The sequence below is a fragment of the Chelonia mydas genome, chromosome 2, assembly GCF_015237465.2.
Source record: "Chelonia mydas isolate rCheMyd1 chromosome 2, rCheMyd1.pri.v2, whole genome shotgun sequence".
Classification (NCBI taxonomy): domain Eukaryota; kingdom Metazoa; phylum Chordata; order Testudines; family Cheloniidae; genus Chelonia; species Chelonia mydas.
This window is the reverse complement of record NC_057850.1, coordinates 186,563,372-186,579,608: the sequence shown is the minus strand read 5'-3', so window position 1 is coordinate 186,579,608 and position 16,237 is coordinate 186,563,372. Positions and strand designations below refer to the sequence as shown.

At 42.3% G+C, this 16,237-nt stretch overlaps 1 protein-coding gene across 3 annotated transcripts in view; it reads right to left on the bottom strand.

Moving 5' to 3' along the window:
- ENTPD3 (ectonucleoside triphosphate diphosphohydrolase 3) overlaps positions 1–16,237 on the bottom strand; it is a 31,141-nt gene that overhangs the window by 14,768 nt on the left and 136 nt on the right. The window contains exons 1-6 of one of the 3 annotated variants that reach the window (XM_043540851.1): positions 15,940–16,175; positions 15,312–15,362; positions 11,089–11,216; positions 8,576–8,693; positions 2,955–3,105; positions 1,211–1,370 (exon numbers count right to left, since the gene is read on the bottom strand). In XM_043540851.1, the coding sequence (XP_043396786.1) occupies positions 1,211–1,370; positions 2,955–3,105; positions 8,576–8,693; positions 11,089–11,216; positions 15,312–15,362; positions 15,940–15,964 (633 nt within the window). In that variant the 5' untranslated portion in view covers positions 15,965–16,175. Of the gene's footprint in view, positions 1–1,210; positions 1,371–2,954; positions 3,106–8,575; positions 8,694–11,088; positions 11,217–15,311; positions 15,363–15,939; positions 16,176–16,237 lie in introns of those variants that run through there. The other 2 variants (XM_043540852.1, XM_007066475.4) reach the window with 2 other exon arrangements.

The window sequence follows — 16,237 nt, the reverse complement described above, 5'->3', positions numbered from 1 at the left end:
TGCATAGTAAGAAACTGCCTTCAATGAAGTCAATGTTGCATGGATGTAAGTGAGGGAAAAATTTGTCCCAGTGTGCAAGTTTGATATCAGGATATTTGTGTTTTCACCGTGTTCATATACTATCAATTATGTGACTGATTTCTGCAAATGTGTTTGGAGCAAAATATTATTTTGGATTAAGATAATCAAAATCCACTTTGCAAATTGTCATGATCCAATAGTAACTATTCAATAGGGAAAGTTAATACCATGCAGGAAATTGATTGAATTTTTTATTCTAGCAAGATTAACTAGGATAATTCTCTCAAATATTTTGGGGAGTAAACACCTGTAATTAACACAACTGAGCACTGAAGATCACTGCTGTATGTTTAATTCCACACACACAATTGAGCTAGAGGTAGGTCTTGTCTATACGTAATTTTGTACCAGTATAACTATGTCAGTTGAGGGTGGGATTTTTTACGAAGATACTTAACTGGTACAACCGCTAGTATGAATGCGGCTATACTAGTATAAAGTTGCCACATATCAGTCTAGATTATCCCCTTTCCTACACAGAAATAGCTATACCGCTATAATCATCTATACAGCGGTATAACTGCACCCCCTCTAAGGGGGTTGTACTACTTTAGCTGTGCTGATATAGATAGAATGGTACAAATAAAAGCATTAAGATGGAAGATAAAGTCCAAGATGTGGTTGACAAAATCCAGGAAGCATGACTTTGGTAGTTCGGACATACACAGAGGATGAATGAGAGGGTGGCAGGAAAGAGACCCTGGGGAAAGCTGAAGAAGTGATAGATGGATTGGATTAAAGAAGATGATAAGCAGGTGGATTTGAGGGCTGCCTGGGACAGACAAAGCTGGAGAATGCTTGCACAATGATCCAGACCCAGATGATGGGATATGGGGAAGAAGTACAATTTTTGTGTTTAGACTAAGCATTAGATTTTCCATTTAGACAGGAATCTTATTTCTGTATCTTGTTAAGAGTTCTACCTTGGCCATCAACATGCCTTTTAAATATTTCCATTGTTCCTAAAACTCTATTCATTTTATTCTCCCTCTATAGCAAAAGCTTGTCTGTGATCTACTTTTGGTGGAAATGTGGAGCCAATGGCTACTCTGTTTTAACATGCTTCCCCTCCAAAACTTGTGATTCATAAGCAACAGTATAAAATAAAACATGCATTTTTTCCACACACCTCCAAGAACTTGCCCATTAAATAGTTGGCTGTAATCCATCCATACACCCCTTCCTCTTGCCCAGTTATGATTTGAGCACCCCTAAATTCAAAGGGCTGGGCTCTGAAGTAGTTTTGAATGGTCCCAAGGACTTCGTTGGCTGCCGTTTCATTTTGCAACCTAAGCAATTCACAAAACACAAAATGCTGAGCATCTGGAAAGACAAGCTTACCTTTATTCTTTTATCAACCTAGTGACTAAAGGAATGCCCATGATTTCCTACTGACAATCTGAGTCCATTTTGGTCTGGAGGGACAGCCTTTAATAAGGAACATCTAAGTTAGATGTACAGCCAGCTTTAGCAAGCACAGCTGGCCTAAAACAACTCTGAAGGTGGTAGAACATTAGCTGTGGGCATGTCTACATTGGAGCTGGAAGGTCTAATTGCCATCTTAAGCAGACATACCTGCAGTAGCTCTGATCAAGCTAGCATGCTAAAAATAGAAGAAGTGTAGCTGTAGCGGGCTAGCTGCTCCAAATACAATCCCATCTGAGACCCAAGGTACCTACTGGGATGGCTAACTTTTCCCACCACTGCAGCTACACTTCTATTTTTAGCACACTAGCTCAAATCAGAGATGGTGCAGGTATGTCTACTTTAGCTGGAAATTAGATTTTCCAGTTCCAGTGTAGACATATCCTGTGTCCAACAGTTGCCATGTTTACACTGCAAGCACCTGGGTATTTTGTTCCTCATGTAAGATTGTATTTAGTGAACTGAGTGCTTATGTGAAAGGTGCTGGCTTAACCATTATGGAGTCTTTATCTCTCTCTTTAGCCACAGAGCCAGGTGCAGCACAGCAAATCTCGTGGGGAAGTTTGCATTGCTAATGTGCCTCAACCCTGTTCTGGAGGGATCATCTCCAGCGGTGACAGGGTTGAGTCTCCAGGCCCATTCAAGCTATAACTGAAACTGAGAACCAAAAAGCCAGCTAGTGCCTGTCTCAAAAGCCCCATGCATAGATATGGTGCAACCACTTAGCATCACACTCACACTTAGGTCTGGTCTACACTGGGGGAGGGGGGGAAAAAAATCGAGCTAAGATACACAACTTCAGCTACGAGAATAGCGTAGCTGAAGTCGATGTATCTTAGATTGACTTAGAATCACTTACTTCGCGTCCTTGCAGTGTGGGATCGATGGCCACCACTCCCCTGTCGACTCCGCTTCCGCCTCTTGCCCTGGTGGAGTTCCGGAGTCGACGGCAGAGCAATCGGGGATCGATTTATCGCGTCTACACTAGACGCGATAAAATCGATCCCCAATAGATCAATCACTACCCGCCGATCCGGCGGGTAGTGTAGATGTGGCCTAAGTGTAACTCCTTGTCTCCAGCTGAGTTACCCCAACTATGAATTTGGGCTTGCTACCCTCAGATATGTCCACACAGTTCTCATTTACACAGTGGGATTTGACCCCATGTGCTGAGGATAGAAATTTGGACCTTACATTGCTGTAGTGCAAAGCAAGCAAATACTTCCTTTCAATACAGTAAAACAATATGATAAAAGAAAAGCAGATCGGTTTAAAAATTAGAGCAAAAGTTCCAAACCTTTAATTTTACTGGCTGGGTTGGATTTCCTTTTGAGACAGATCAGAATTCCTGGCAAACAGAGAGTTGTCTAACATATTTTTCCACATCAATTTCACATGCTGCTGTTCTATTTACATATATTAAATGTACTAGGGTTTTTTGACCATACCTCAGTAGTCGCATTCCAGCTGTAGCTCCCAGATACGTTGGGATATTTTTATGCAAGCGAGATGGAATTTTCTCCTTTACTTTATTCATGCAGTCGTCAATGGGTTTGACAATTTCTTGAGGGTTATTCCCATAGCTGGATATGCCTGGGCCTGAAAAAAGAGCAAGTGGCTGATTTCATTTGTCTTGGGGCCTAGCAACAGAGATCAGAAGAAACAGCTTTTTTTCCCCTTTTAATATTCCATTTTGAAAAGATGTTTTATCTTTAAACAAGGACTTAATTTAAAAATCTTAATGACTAAAAAAATATTAATGAACATGCCTTCAAGTCTTTTATACAGGGCAGCACTCTTGACATATGACTCATCCCCTAACACTGTCATCCTTTCAACTGTACCTAAGCGCAAACTGACAATAGTGCCACATTAATGGGAAAAATATATTACATGTGGCAGGCACAGCAGAAAAATCCACCTACTGGGTGGAAAATACCTCCTGGATCTCCAGAATTATAGAAAACTCCATCCCCATGTGTCCTAAATCATGTGGACTTCACCTAACAAACTGGCATATGTCAGACCAGATCTGGAAGTAGCATCCTACTGGAAGCAAAATAATGAATTGTGAGCTGCAATTTTACCTTTGACTGGACTTAGTGGCAGCATGGTCCAGTGGAGAGGGACCTGGTCTGGGAATCAAGCAACCAGGGGTCTATTCCTATGTCTACCAATGACCTGCTAAATTACTTTAGACAAGTCATTTCCCTTTCTTTGCCTCAGTCTACCTATCTGTAAAATGGAGAATAATTCTACTTTATTCAGTGCTTTGAACATCACAACTGAAGTGCACTTGCGGAATGATTATTATCATCATCAGGAGAACTGATTCGCCCAAGAAAACTTGCAAGAGGGCAACATATAGATTTTGGCACTCAGTTACCTAAGAGGCTGATGATCAAATCCAGACTCCAAGATAGACATGCTAGCTCAGGAACCATCTGGAATAAAGGATGTAACCCTACAGCTCTGGTCCTTAGGGGCAATGGAACTATCAGTTACAAATAGGAGATTAGTGAAAGCAAGTGACTTAGCCTTCTAAGTGGCTGGCCCCCAGCCATGCGACTTCATCCCACCACAGTAAAGAAAGACCACAGACCAGACTGCTTCTAGGATGAAATGCAAGCCTCTTCACCATAGCTTTCCAATAGCAGCAATAATTAATCAGAATAATAAAAAGTAAAACAAAAATGCCCATAAAACAAAGAAAATAACAAACCTCGACAACATGTTTGGGGGTGGGGGGGGGGGAAGATGGACAGGGGAATGAGAAGAGAGAGCTATTAATTATTATTATTATTCCAGTATACACCCGATTCTCCAAAACCTTGTTAGCTGAACCTCTGCATTATCCGAATCCCTTCCTTGTCATTGCTGGGGGACAAGAGAGAAGAGACCCCCAGCTGCGGGGCAGGCCACCTTGCTGCTGAATAGCTTCTGTAGCAGCTCAGAGAGACCTCTGCCACCCCACTGTTGTGAGTGAGTAGGGTGTGACTGTGGAACTCCAGAGGGCTGGTGACAATTGATTCCTGCAGGCGCAAGATGCAGGGGAGGCTCCAGTTCTGGTGGGGCAGAGCAGAGTCCTGGCCAGGGGTCTCCGCTCTGCCCTGCTAAGAAGGCAGCCTCCCCCCACAACTTTGCATCTGCAACATTTGAAAGGGCAGGCGTGTCAGTGCAGGGAGCCCTCTGCAGCCCTGCTGTGCTGGGAGCTAGTGAACGGGGCCATGACAATGAAGCTGCAGAGGGCTCACTGCGCTGCCGCTCCTGCCCTCCCAATTATCCAAATGAAATCTTTGCCCCCCATGCTATTCAGGAGTATATTGTACTTATTATTTACATGAATGCACATGGGTGGGCAGCACATCAATATCTGGAAGGTGCTCATACAACACAGTGATCACAGCCAGAGTAGAGCCACTGTATAAAGGAATATGGACTGGGTCAGCACTAGGCTGGGCTGCCCAATCGCCACAGGGCTGATGGGAGAAGAATGCAGTGGAGAGTAGATCTCCTCCTATTCCACCACCTCCCCACCTCTGGAGGAGGCCTGGAGTGTGTATGCAGCGCAGCTGGTGGAGGATTGGGAAGAAGGGAGAAGCATGCTGCTGGTTACCGCTCTCCCTTTCCACACTGTCACTCTACAGACAGGCTGTGTTTGACTCCCTTTCAAACATAGTATCACAGGGACTAGCACATATTTGGCTACTGTAGTTTGAGGCACCTTTGTATGGATTCACGCAATACCCCTGTACAGAGTCACCTGGCCCCTTATGTTCTATAATTCTCTTGTCTCTCTTGGGGAAAACAAACAAACAATAAAACCAACTTTAAAAGTGCTCCCTCTTGTGTTTTTAGGGCAGCAGAGTGACTCAGCTTCACGATGCAGCTTTCTCACACCAAAAACCCTAAGGGCAACATTCTTAATTAGCCAAGACATGAGATGTCAATGTGCAGCCACAGATATGCTGTGCAGTGCAGGCAGCATGCCACTCCTGCACCTGTAAGGACATAGCACATGGCAGGTCCCGGTGCAGTTCTTCCATGTTTTGTTCCTTGTGTAAGCTTAGATTTCTCTACTTTTTTTTTTATTTCCAGACAAAAGCCAGGATATAGGCTTTTGCATAATCCTCACTGATGCATGTTCTAGAGAGAGAAGGAGAGGAAAAGTCACCTGTGGAAGTTAGTGCTGATATCATGGATCAGCAAATGTCTGAGGGAGAGATGATTAGTCTCTCTCCATTGTTATAAAACTGATTTTGAATCTCCTCTCTCCCCAGTACACCTAACTTTGCCAAAATTAAACCAATACTCCCCCAAAATGCCAAGCGTTGTCCTGAGCCAGGGGATAATTTCCTTTAAACGTTGTGGGGGTCATCAGGCAAAGCATTTTTCAGGTAAGACTGAATGAAAAAAATTCAAAGGTTTATACTTTTATGGATGTTTCCTAGCATTTGTGGGAATATTATAGCTCAGAAATGGTTTGGCAGAGAAACACTGCATTTGATTATTCCTTAACCTTGGGCTAGATTGTGGCAGTCCCCTTGCTCACGTAAATGAGCAGTTACTCACACAAGTCAGCGTATTAGAGTCTCATCCCCAGCTCATAGAAGTCAATGGAAAGATGTCCATTGACTTCAGTGATCTTTAGCTTAGGCCCTTAATGAATTAATACTAATAGGCCTTCAATGGGACTATCTGTGTGAGTAACTGCTCACCCATGTGAGGAGCAGAAGCCGAGGGACTGCAACCTAGCCCAGAGAAAATAAAAGAATGATGCTGGTCACTTTTCTTTCTAATTTTCCTTCAGCTCTCTCATTTTCCTTTCTTCGTGTCACCTGCATGGGCTCCTACTCCTGTTTCTGTATTATCCTGTTGCACAATACGACTGAATACTGCCCTGTACCACAGCAAGAGCACTAGAACAGTTTGTGCATGTAAAAAAAATTTTTTATGGGTTTATACCCAACAGCTGAAATTTCACTTTACACAAGCCATAGCCCAGGCGTGCATGTGGGCCTTAGAACATGTGCTTGGATTAAAGCCCGACAAAACAATTAAAAAAAAAAAAAATCAGATCCATCCTCTTCCACATGCACAGAGAACATAAAAAACACAGTTTGAAGCAGATTAAAAACTATCTTAAGTGGGCATAAAAGTGCTTCTTCTCCGGGGTCTGCTCTTGAGAGGTACAGAGTAACCTCAGTGGGAGCTGAGGGTGCCCAGCACCTGGCAAAATCAGGCCTTTAAAGAGCCTTGGAACGTGTGGAGAGCTTTTCTTCTCTCAGATGATTGAATGAATTTCCAGGCCCACTAATGAGTGGCTGACAGCATTGGCTAGATGAAATAAGGTGTACATTTTCTGACTGCATACAAGCCATACATTTCTAACAGTGAGCGTAATTAATCACTGAACAATTTACCAAGGGCCATGATGGATTCTCCATCACTGACAATTTTTAAATTAAAATTGGATTTAAGAGATATGCTCAGCAATTATTTTGGGGGAGTGTGTTATACAGGGTGTCAGACTAGATCATCATCAGGGTCTCTTCTGGGCCACTCTCTTACCACTTCAAAAGTTATTTTTCCTCCGTTGGTATCCTGCTGTTAATTGATTTATCTTGTTAGACTGACCTAACACTTGGTAAAGCAACCCACATCCTTTCATGTATTTATACCTGCTCCTGTCTCTTTTACTTCCTACATCTGATGAAGTGGGTTCTAGCCCACAAAAGCTTATGCCCAAATAAATTTGTTAGTCTCCAAGGTGCCACAAGGACTCCTCGGTTTTTTTGCTGATACAGACTAACATGGCTACCACTGAAACCTGTCTTCTGGGCTTGGAATCTAGGAATCTTCCCCATGCAGCTCTGCAAACACACCAAAGTGCTAACCTGCAACAGCCCTGCTGTTCCACTCCTGGGCCTCTCCTGAACACATCATGCTAGTTTTATGCTTAACTTGATGGCTCTGTGATACATAGAAATGTCCACTAGGTGAGACACCTAGCCAAATTTGAACCTAGAAAATAAATAAAGGGAATGTGTGACTTGTGAAGAATAGAGCTTTTCACTTCAAGACCACATGTTAAACTGACCCAGATTAGCAGTGTTCGAAAGTTATCATCTGCTGGCTGTTCAGTGCCCTATGTGAAATGATTCCAGTCCAGTTCCTAGTGGATTAATATCCACGTCACAAAACCATAATCACAACTCTGGCAGTTTCAGCAGTGAGGTCCAGGAATCCATGAGCATAGAAACTAAACTCTCCTCTCATCACTAGAGGCTCTCTCTTCAATCAAGAGATTGATGGAGCCGGGAAGTTGGGAGGGTGGAAGGGGGAGAAAGTTTGCACCTATGCTTCCCATGCTCTTGTATCTGTTCTTTAGACAGAGGACTTCAGTTTCCAGGATTCTGAGTCTAGTCCCATTCACAAGCACTGAAGTCACTTATAACAAACTTGCAAAGAAAATAACATTAAAAAAAAAGTAACCCAGATTTCCAGAAAAGAAAAGCAAATAATGCGCCAAACTGCTAGTACAGCTGGGGCCCTATGTTGCTCCCACTGAAATCAACAGCAAAACTCCAGTAGAAGTTGAGCCCCTAATCCTTTCGGAGGAGTTTTACTTTAATTATTTTTACATGAAACAGCTCTTTCAAAGAACAGCTCAAGACACTAGAAGCACTAGACATTAAAGGGTCAGATTGACCGGTACGATCTGGTCCCTCTGTGCCATTCAGGCAGTACAAAGAGGCTGGATTCTAGCCCTAAATGGTCTCCAGAACATTTCTCTCACAAGAACTCTGCTGATGTAAGCCCAGTGGAAGCAGTTCCTGCTCCAGCTGTCCCACCCCACTATGGTGAAAGGGTCATGCTGGGGAAGGAGGAAGCATGTGGGGGGAAAATACCTGAAGAAGCATTGCTCTACTACACAGATCCTCCGTCACAAGTAAAAGCAGCCCACAGGATACACAAACTACTGCCAGGACCCGTCAGGCTCTGAATAAGGGATCAGTAACTTTTTTGGCGTCACACTGATATTTCCAAATCTCCATTTGATCCTCACCTTTCACACTGCACTTGAAGGTTTGGCTTACTATTCCTGTATCATTTTCTTTTTCTGCTGGCCATTCATACAGGTAGACCGTAGTCCGAGATGATCCAGCGTCAAGCACTATTCCATACTGAAAAAAAAGGGGTTACAGTTTAAAATCCAAAAATTTGTCAGCATTTTGTTTAAAAAAAAAAAAAAACTACCACAAGGTTTTCAGCACCTGTCATTGTGCCACACATTTACTTAAACACCAAAGGAATGCTTTGACATGCACTAGAGTCATATTAACTAAAAACATCAGGTACTTGGACAATCTGCATGAGTCAGGCCGCAGAGTCTGTGAGTGATTCCTAATGAAAAACTGGTGCACAGTATAGCAACCAAACATGCCACAACTTATCTATTTTGGTTACAACTACAATTTCCAGGAGGAGCAGCAGCATGTTACAGACGCTGACAAGTGAAGTGCCATATCAGGCAGAATTCTGCTTTCCCCTTCAGCCATCATAGCCACAAATCACCTCTTTCGATTGACCAAACATTGTCAACTTCCAGGAAATTAACTAGCAGACAAAGTCATCCTTGCTTGATTTTCAGATTGGAAGCATTTACAGCAAATGGAGTATTTAACTTTAATGTAGCATGGTCCCCTGGCATTTCTTTAGATCCATTGTTTAGCACAATCCCATTATTTTAATGGAGAGCATTGGCTGACTGCTCCAGTTTAACAGAAGGCTGTATGAAGAATGTGCTTCCTCTGTGCTCACACAAGCAGGTCACAGAATTGGGGAAATATATCTATTTGTGCTCAATCTAAATTGCTCTAAAAATGCAGCTGTTACAGGAGGTAATGTAATACTTACTTTGGTGTGTGGATTTCTTTAAGGAGACTCAGATGCTTCATGTATCTTGTCAAATGTATGTTACTGCCTTAGCAATCAGCATGGACATTGTCTGACTTTAAGTGCTAATGTATAATTGTGCAATGCAACTAGAAGCCTGGAGAAGTCCTGCCTGACAGTATCATGAACATAACACAATTATTGTTTCTTTCGGAATACAATCCAAATATACATAGGACACCAATTCCTTCCTTCTTCTGGATGCAGACTCATACCTGCTGCAAAGCCACTAACATCAATAGCATCACACTAAGGATGAATGTGTCATTGCATATTTAAATGGTTACACAACATGTACATTTTAATATGTCTCTTATCATAGTGATATCTAAGCAAATAGGATTTCCCTTCCCTTGGGCTTACTCTTTGCCAGGTATTATTATTTTACTTATACTACAATCCTATCTAGAGGCCCCCTCTGAGATTAGGGCCCCACTGTGCCAGACAATGTACACACATACATAGTAAGAGACAGTCCCTGCCTAAAAGAGCTTACAGAGTCTAACTATATAAGACAGACGGGAGAGAGGAAGTATCATTATCTCCATTCACAAAGGACATCACTGAGCCACAGAGAAATTAAGTGACTTGCCCAAGGTCACACATGAAATCTATGGCAGAGCTGGGCATTGAACCCAGCTTTCCCCTGTCCTAGTCTGTTGCCTTAACCACCAGATCATTCTTTGTCCCCACAGCTCCATCAATGGCTATTAGCCAGGATGGGCAGTGATTGTGTCCCTAGCCTCTGTTTGCCAGAAGCTTGGAATGGGCATCAGGGGTGGATCACTTGATGATTACCTGTTCTGTTCATACCCTCTGAAGCACCTGGCACTGTCCACTGTTGGAAGACAGGATACTGGGCTAGATGGACCTTTGGTCTCACCTATTATGGCCGTTCTTGTGTTCTTACAGAAAAATCACCTATCGCTAGAACATAATTTGAGTCAAAGGTCAAAAAAGAACAGAGCAGCCAAAAAAAAAAAAAAAAAAAAAGAGTTTTTCTCCCTCTCTCTTTTTTAATGGGATTTTCACCCACCATTTCCCCATCAACTCTAATCATGACCACTCTTTAATATTCAGCAATGATCTATTCAGTAGACTATATTGTAGGATTAGTAAGAGAGGGTGGACAAGCAAAAATCAAATGAAAGGGAGCTTGAACTCTGCTGCTGTCTAGTGGAAATGAGAAAGAGGAAAAGAGAGATGGCTTGAAGGAAAAAATCATAGAATCACAGAAGTGTAGAACTGGAAAGAACCTCAAGAAGTCACCTAATCCAGTCCCCTGCACTCAAGGCTGGACTATGAAATAACTAAACCATTCCTGACAGGTATTTGTTTAACCTTTTCTTAAAAGCTTGCAGTGAGAGATTGCCCAAACTTCCTCTGGCTTGTGTGTGTGACCTTGAGCAATTCACTTATTCTCTCAGCTTTAGTTCCCCATCTATAAAATAGACACCATAATGCTTAGCTCACAGGGGCATTGTGAGACTTTAATTAACTAACACTTGCCTGTAAAACACTTTGAGATTATCAGGTGAAATGCACCGTAGAAATGCACAGTATTATTATTTGATAGAACATTTTAGTCTATTGTTCTGTTTCCTTATACCCTTTAAAACTTACCTTCAGTCCAGGAGAAAGGACCTCTTTGTGGTTGATCTGAACAAGTGTAACAGCAACAACAACAACTATGCTTAGAAGCAGAAATACCAAAGTGATAATGGTTGAAGTTTTGGAGAGCACCTTGACACCTAAAGTGAAAAGGGAAAATGCATGTAAAGGAGTGCAGGGATCATCACTAAGGGCCACACCCTGCAGCCCATACTCAGGCAAAACTCCCAGTAAAATCACAATGGGAATTTTGCCTAAGTATGAGCTGCAGGATTTGCCAGTAAGAGAGTCTCTACTCTGCTCAGGACCTGGCTGGAAGATGTATTTTGCCACCATTAATCCATCCCTGTAACAAAAAGTCTCACTGCAGTAGGTGAGTATCACATGTCGCACTGCCTAAAACAATCTAGAGATGAGTTAAGCATTGTATAACAGACATTTTCTAACTAGGAGCTGATGTGTCAGTGAAACACAGGGTATGTTCATGTGCATGTAAATAAATACAGAAAGCATTATCATTGTGTGGTGCCCAAAGTTATGCTAGATGCTTTACACGCTAGTAAAAAGATAAGGTCTCTGCCCTGAAGAGCTTATGAACCAAACCTAAGCCTATATGTGCAAACTAACCCTAAAGTTAAGCGTAGCTGTTTTGTGCATTAAAGACAATGCTCTTTCCACGCTCCACTGGAAATGTTCACTAAGGAGTTCAAGGAGGAGGATTTGTTCTGGTTTTCATTTTAATTTCTACTAACCCTTTAGAGCTGCGTGCAGAGGTGGCCCTCACTGGGCAGACCTCACCTCACTGCCCTCACCCATTTCAGTGCCATGAGGCAGCAACCTCATCCTTCCCCTGTGGAAGGCTCTAGCGGAACCAAGGAGGCATATGGGATGAAGGGGAGTGGAGAGGGCAGGCTGGAAGGGAGTGGGCAGGCTGCAAACAGGGCTGGGGGTAGTAAGGGAGCTGCATCAATCATTCTCCCTTCACAAAAGAGATCAGGGAGGAAAGCTGGGAGGTTAACTTCTCCTAGGAGCCCACTCTGTGGTGGGGAACTCCCTTAAAGAGGTGGCTCCTAGAGGCAGGCAGCCACCGGAGACCCAGAGCTGGTGTAGAGGTAGAAGGCCTTTGCATGGATGGCCATGTGCCCAATTGATCCCAGGACATTCCATGGAGCTTGATGGCCAGATCCTCACTTTCTTCCGCAGGGTGGGGGGAAGGAATTCCCACCCCCAGCTACTAATGGAAGAAAGCAAAGGAAACTCCCCGGGGTGAGGTGGAAAAAGAGAGTATCACTATGTAGCGGTACAATTTGACCCTGTGAAAGGCCCTGGACACTAAAGTTCTCTAACCACAGAACAGATACAACTCAGACACAGCAACGGTGCAAGCTTCCCATGCTGCCCAAGCTTCTCACACTGACCCCAACCAATATCCCTCCTTCCTGAGAGCATATACTCCTGTTGCGCTCATTACAAAACAAACACTTGTCTCAACATCAAAGACTGAGAATTAAAACTCTGGGAAACTTGTGTGCTAGTTTTTCCCCTTGATTTTTTTTTTTCTTGAAAACACCTTTACATAAGCAGGAGGTGCAGCCCATCGTGCATGTTAGATCATGCAAATATGAAGGGGAAAGATCTTAGCAATTATGTACTATTATATTGCAAATGTCAGAAGTTTTGTACAGCCAGGTCCTGCTCGTGGACTTAAGTGGGACTGCTCACCCAAGTAAAACAAACAGGATTTTGGCTGCAAGGGCTGCACAGGGAAACAGGCTTGGCTACAACAGTGTTGTTAGCAGGGCCAGACTGGCAATTCTGGATGTGCAGGAGCTCTAAAATCTTCTGGGGCAACATGGTAAACAGGGGGGAAAGGGAAGAGGGTTGAAGGATCCTTGGATCCTTTTCCCCTAAATTCTTGTCTTACTTAGAGGTCATATTGCAGCTATGGCAAATTGAAATATAATGTGAGAAGGGCAGATTCTGCTTCTGAATTTCCAATATTTGTATGTTTTCCAGTGCCCGTGTCCTGTCTGCCAGTGACTTATCAAGAGAAACTTCTTTTGGACTCTGTCACGCCACGTAAGCACAGCCAGGCGCTGGGAGCAGCAGCATCCCAAGGAGAGCACACCTGCCACTTGAGGCCTTCAGGAAATACAGTCTACTCCTGCTATTATGCAGGGTCCACTGCACCAACACAGTGTGGACCATGGTCAGGACCACAGCACTGTCTTCTCATGCCCCCTTTGGGACAATCTGCGCACTGGGGGTGCATACAGGGAGCAGTCCCTGTAAGCCCCCCGATTGCAGGGACAGCATGCTTACAAGCCCCGCAAGGTACATGCAAATGATAGAGAAGTCTCTTTAGACTCTATCCCCCACACCAAGCACTCACTCAGAGGCATGTCAGTTAATTGAGACTAACATGCTCAATATCTTATGCACTCATCTAAGTTCTGAAGTTTCTTTATAATGACACACTTATGACCTCTATATTTTAAGGGTTAGCCTCTCACTTCAACACCCCAATTAATTCTCACTAGTACTAATCATAATGAAATTTCTGCATGAAAATCATTAAGCTACCACCAATTACAATAATAGTGGATTTCCGGACAGTAAATTGTTTATTGGTTTATTGTCCTGAGGGATTCTGAAATTCAAGGAAGAGTACTGTATAGGAAACATGAGTGTGACAGGACAAAACCCTACTTTTATATCTAAAATATTTGTTATTACCTAGAGGTCAGTTCCTTTAGAACCTATGCTTAAGAGCCATTAATGTTAATGGAAATTATTCATATACGTTGGTTTGAAAGCAGACCTCTCATTAGATTAAAAAACCAGTTCTAACAATCCATCTGGGAATGAGAGCTGCTGGGATAAGACCATCTGCCTTTGTAACAAATCCTTCTCCTTGTGTATTTTGCTGATTTGTAAGATTTCCACGATCACAAAATAGCATACAACTGAAAGTTGGGTGAGAGCTAGATTTCTATTTACTCCTCAAATATCTTTTCTTCATGGATCAAAGGATTGACTTGTAGAAATGGAAGAGACTAAGTCATTATCAAAGGGTAAATGCTCAAGACAAATTAGTGAATATTTGTACAGAACTTTGAAGGTGTCAAACCCCATTAAAAAGTGAAAATCAATAATTAATTATTCTTATTACTTCAGAGCACCTACTATGACTGTTGAAATATTGTTGTTCTGCTATAGCCTTTTCAGCAGGGAGCAATGCACTCTAATGCTTATCTATTTCATGGGTTATACACAATGCACTCTAATGCCTATATATTTAATGGGTTATACACAAATTTCTATGAGCCATATCCTGGCCCTATTGAAGTCAATAGTAAAAATTTCATTGACTTTACTGGTACCAGGATTTGACCCTATCTAAGAGAACTTCACTTTTCAGAAATCTCTTCAACTGGAAGAGTATTATGCAAATGATCATCATGTGTAACATTCCTCTTTTAATCTAGTGTCTCTCCCAGATAAGACAATTTCATTAGAGCATAATTTATAAAACTGGGCCCATTTGTTAGAGGTACACCTTACATTTCATGCCCCGGTGCAGTTAGCTAAACATTTTAATTACATGGTAGCTGGACTGTGCAAGAGTCTAGAAGACTCATGTCAGTGGAACAAATGCACAAGACCATATTCTGCTCACTGTTACACCCAGGCAACCTCCTTGATTACACACATACACACACAGCAAGAGAACAAAATTCATGCCAATCACGGAAGTTGCAGGAGGGATTAACTAGACCTGTTGACTTCCACAAGACTGCATGAATGTAACTGAGAGTAGAATTTGGCTCACTCTAGCTAAATTGGTGGATTTTAGGCAAAGAGCCAACAACATAATTTAAATAGATGTTGATGAAATATTAAAGTGCCGTTGCTCTTTATTACTAAAAACAATAACATTCTGGCACAAGTAATAAAGTAAATACAGGCAACTTTCAGTCCCTATTAAATTAAATATAATGGACCACACACGAATACATTTGAAAGAAAGAACATTTTCTCATTTCCTGTAGTTTACTGCAGATAAAAAGAATCAGTTCCGTAAAGGAAAGTTGGCTCAGTGACTAAACCTCTTCATAGTACTGAACGCTGAAGGTTAAATATACATCTATATAAATGCAAACATATATTATAGGTTGAGATTCATTTCTATAATTGACTTGAAACAGCTATGCCAACCTATTTTAGGTACTGACCTGTTTTCTGACAGGGCTGGCGGGAAAGTACTGTAAACATCTTTTTCCAAACTGCATAATGGGAGAAATATACATATTTTTATCATTTAAAAAATAAGAACATGTGGTCTTAAGATGAAAGTTTAGTCACAAGATGCAGGGATGGGACTACCAATAACATTAGGATACAGAATTTTAGAATGCCTTAGCTTTTATTTACAGAGCCTTTTATAGGCCTGTATTCCATTTAGGGGAGGACTGCAGGTTGAAAGAAAATAGTTTCCCAGGGGGAAAAAAAAATCCACAGGCGATATACTAAAGTTTGTGGCTGAATCTCTAGACCTTCTCCAGGTTCACCCATCCATAAAATACAGCATTACTGGCTAGAACCTTATTAGGAAAGATTCACCTGTATAAGCCATGTAAAACAAACAGTTAAAGTATGCAAGTGTCATCCTACCAAAAAAAAAAAAAAAAAAAAAAAAATGAGGAAGCTGCAAAAAAAAAAAAAAAAAAAAAATCCAAGCATATAAGCATCTCTCTCCCCCACCCCACACACACGCTTCTGATTCTGCTACTTATCACCAGCTGCGATCACTGAACACAATAAGCAGCTCTCATAACCATGCACCTATGTTTGCAATGATACCCATAGCATCACTGTCCAAGATCATAAATGGAGCTCTTCTTTAATAACCTCCCGACCAGAACCTTTCTGAGGTAGTTCCCCTCTCCTTGGATCGCCCCTTGCTCTGCCATAACCTGCTCTGTTCTCCCAGGCCTACGCACTCTGCACCGTTTAAACACACACCAGCTAATGTTCCCACAAGTCTCTTCCCCCCGCCCCCCAACTCCAGTGTGGAGGCCAGTATACGCTGAACACTCTCTCTCACACACACACACACACACACACACACACACACACACCTGAGAACACGAACACCCCA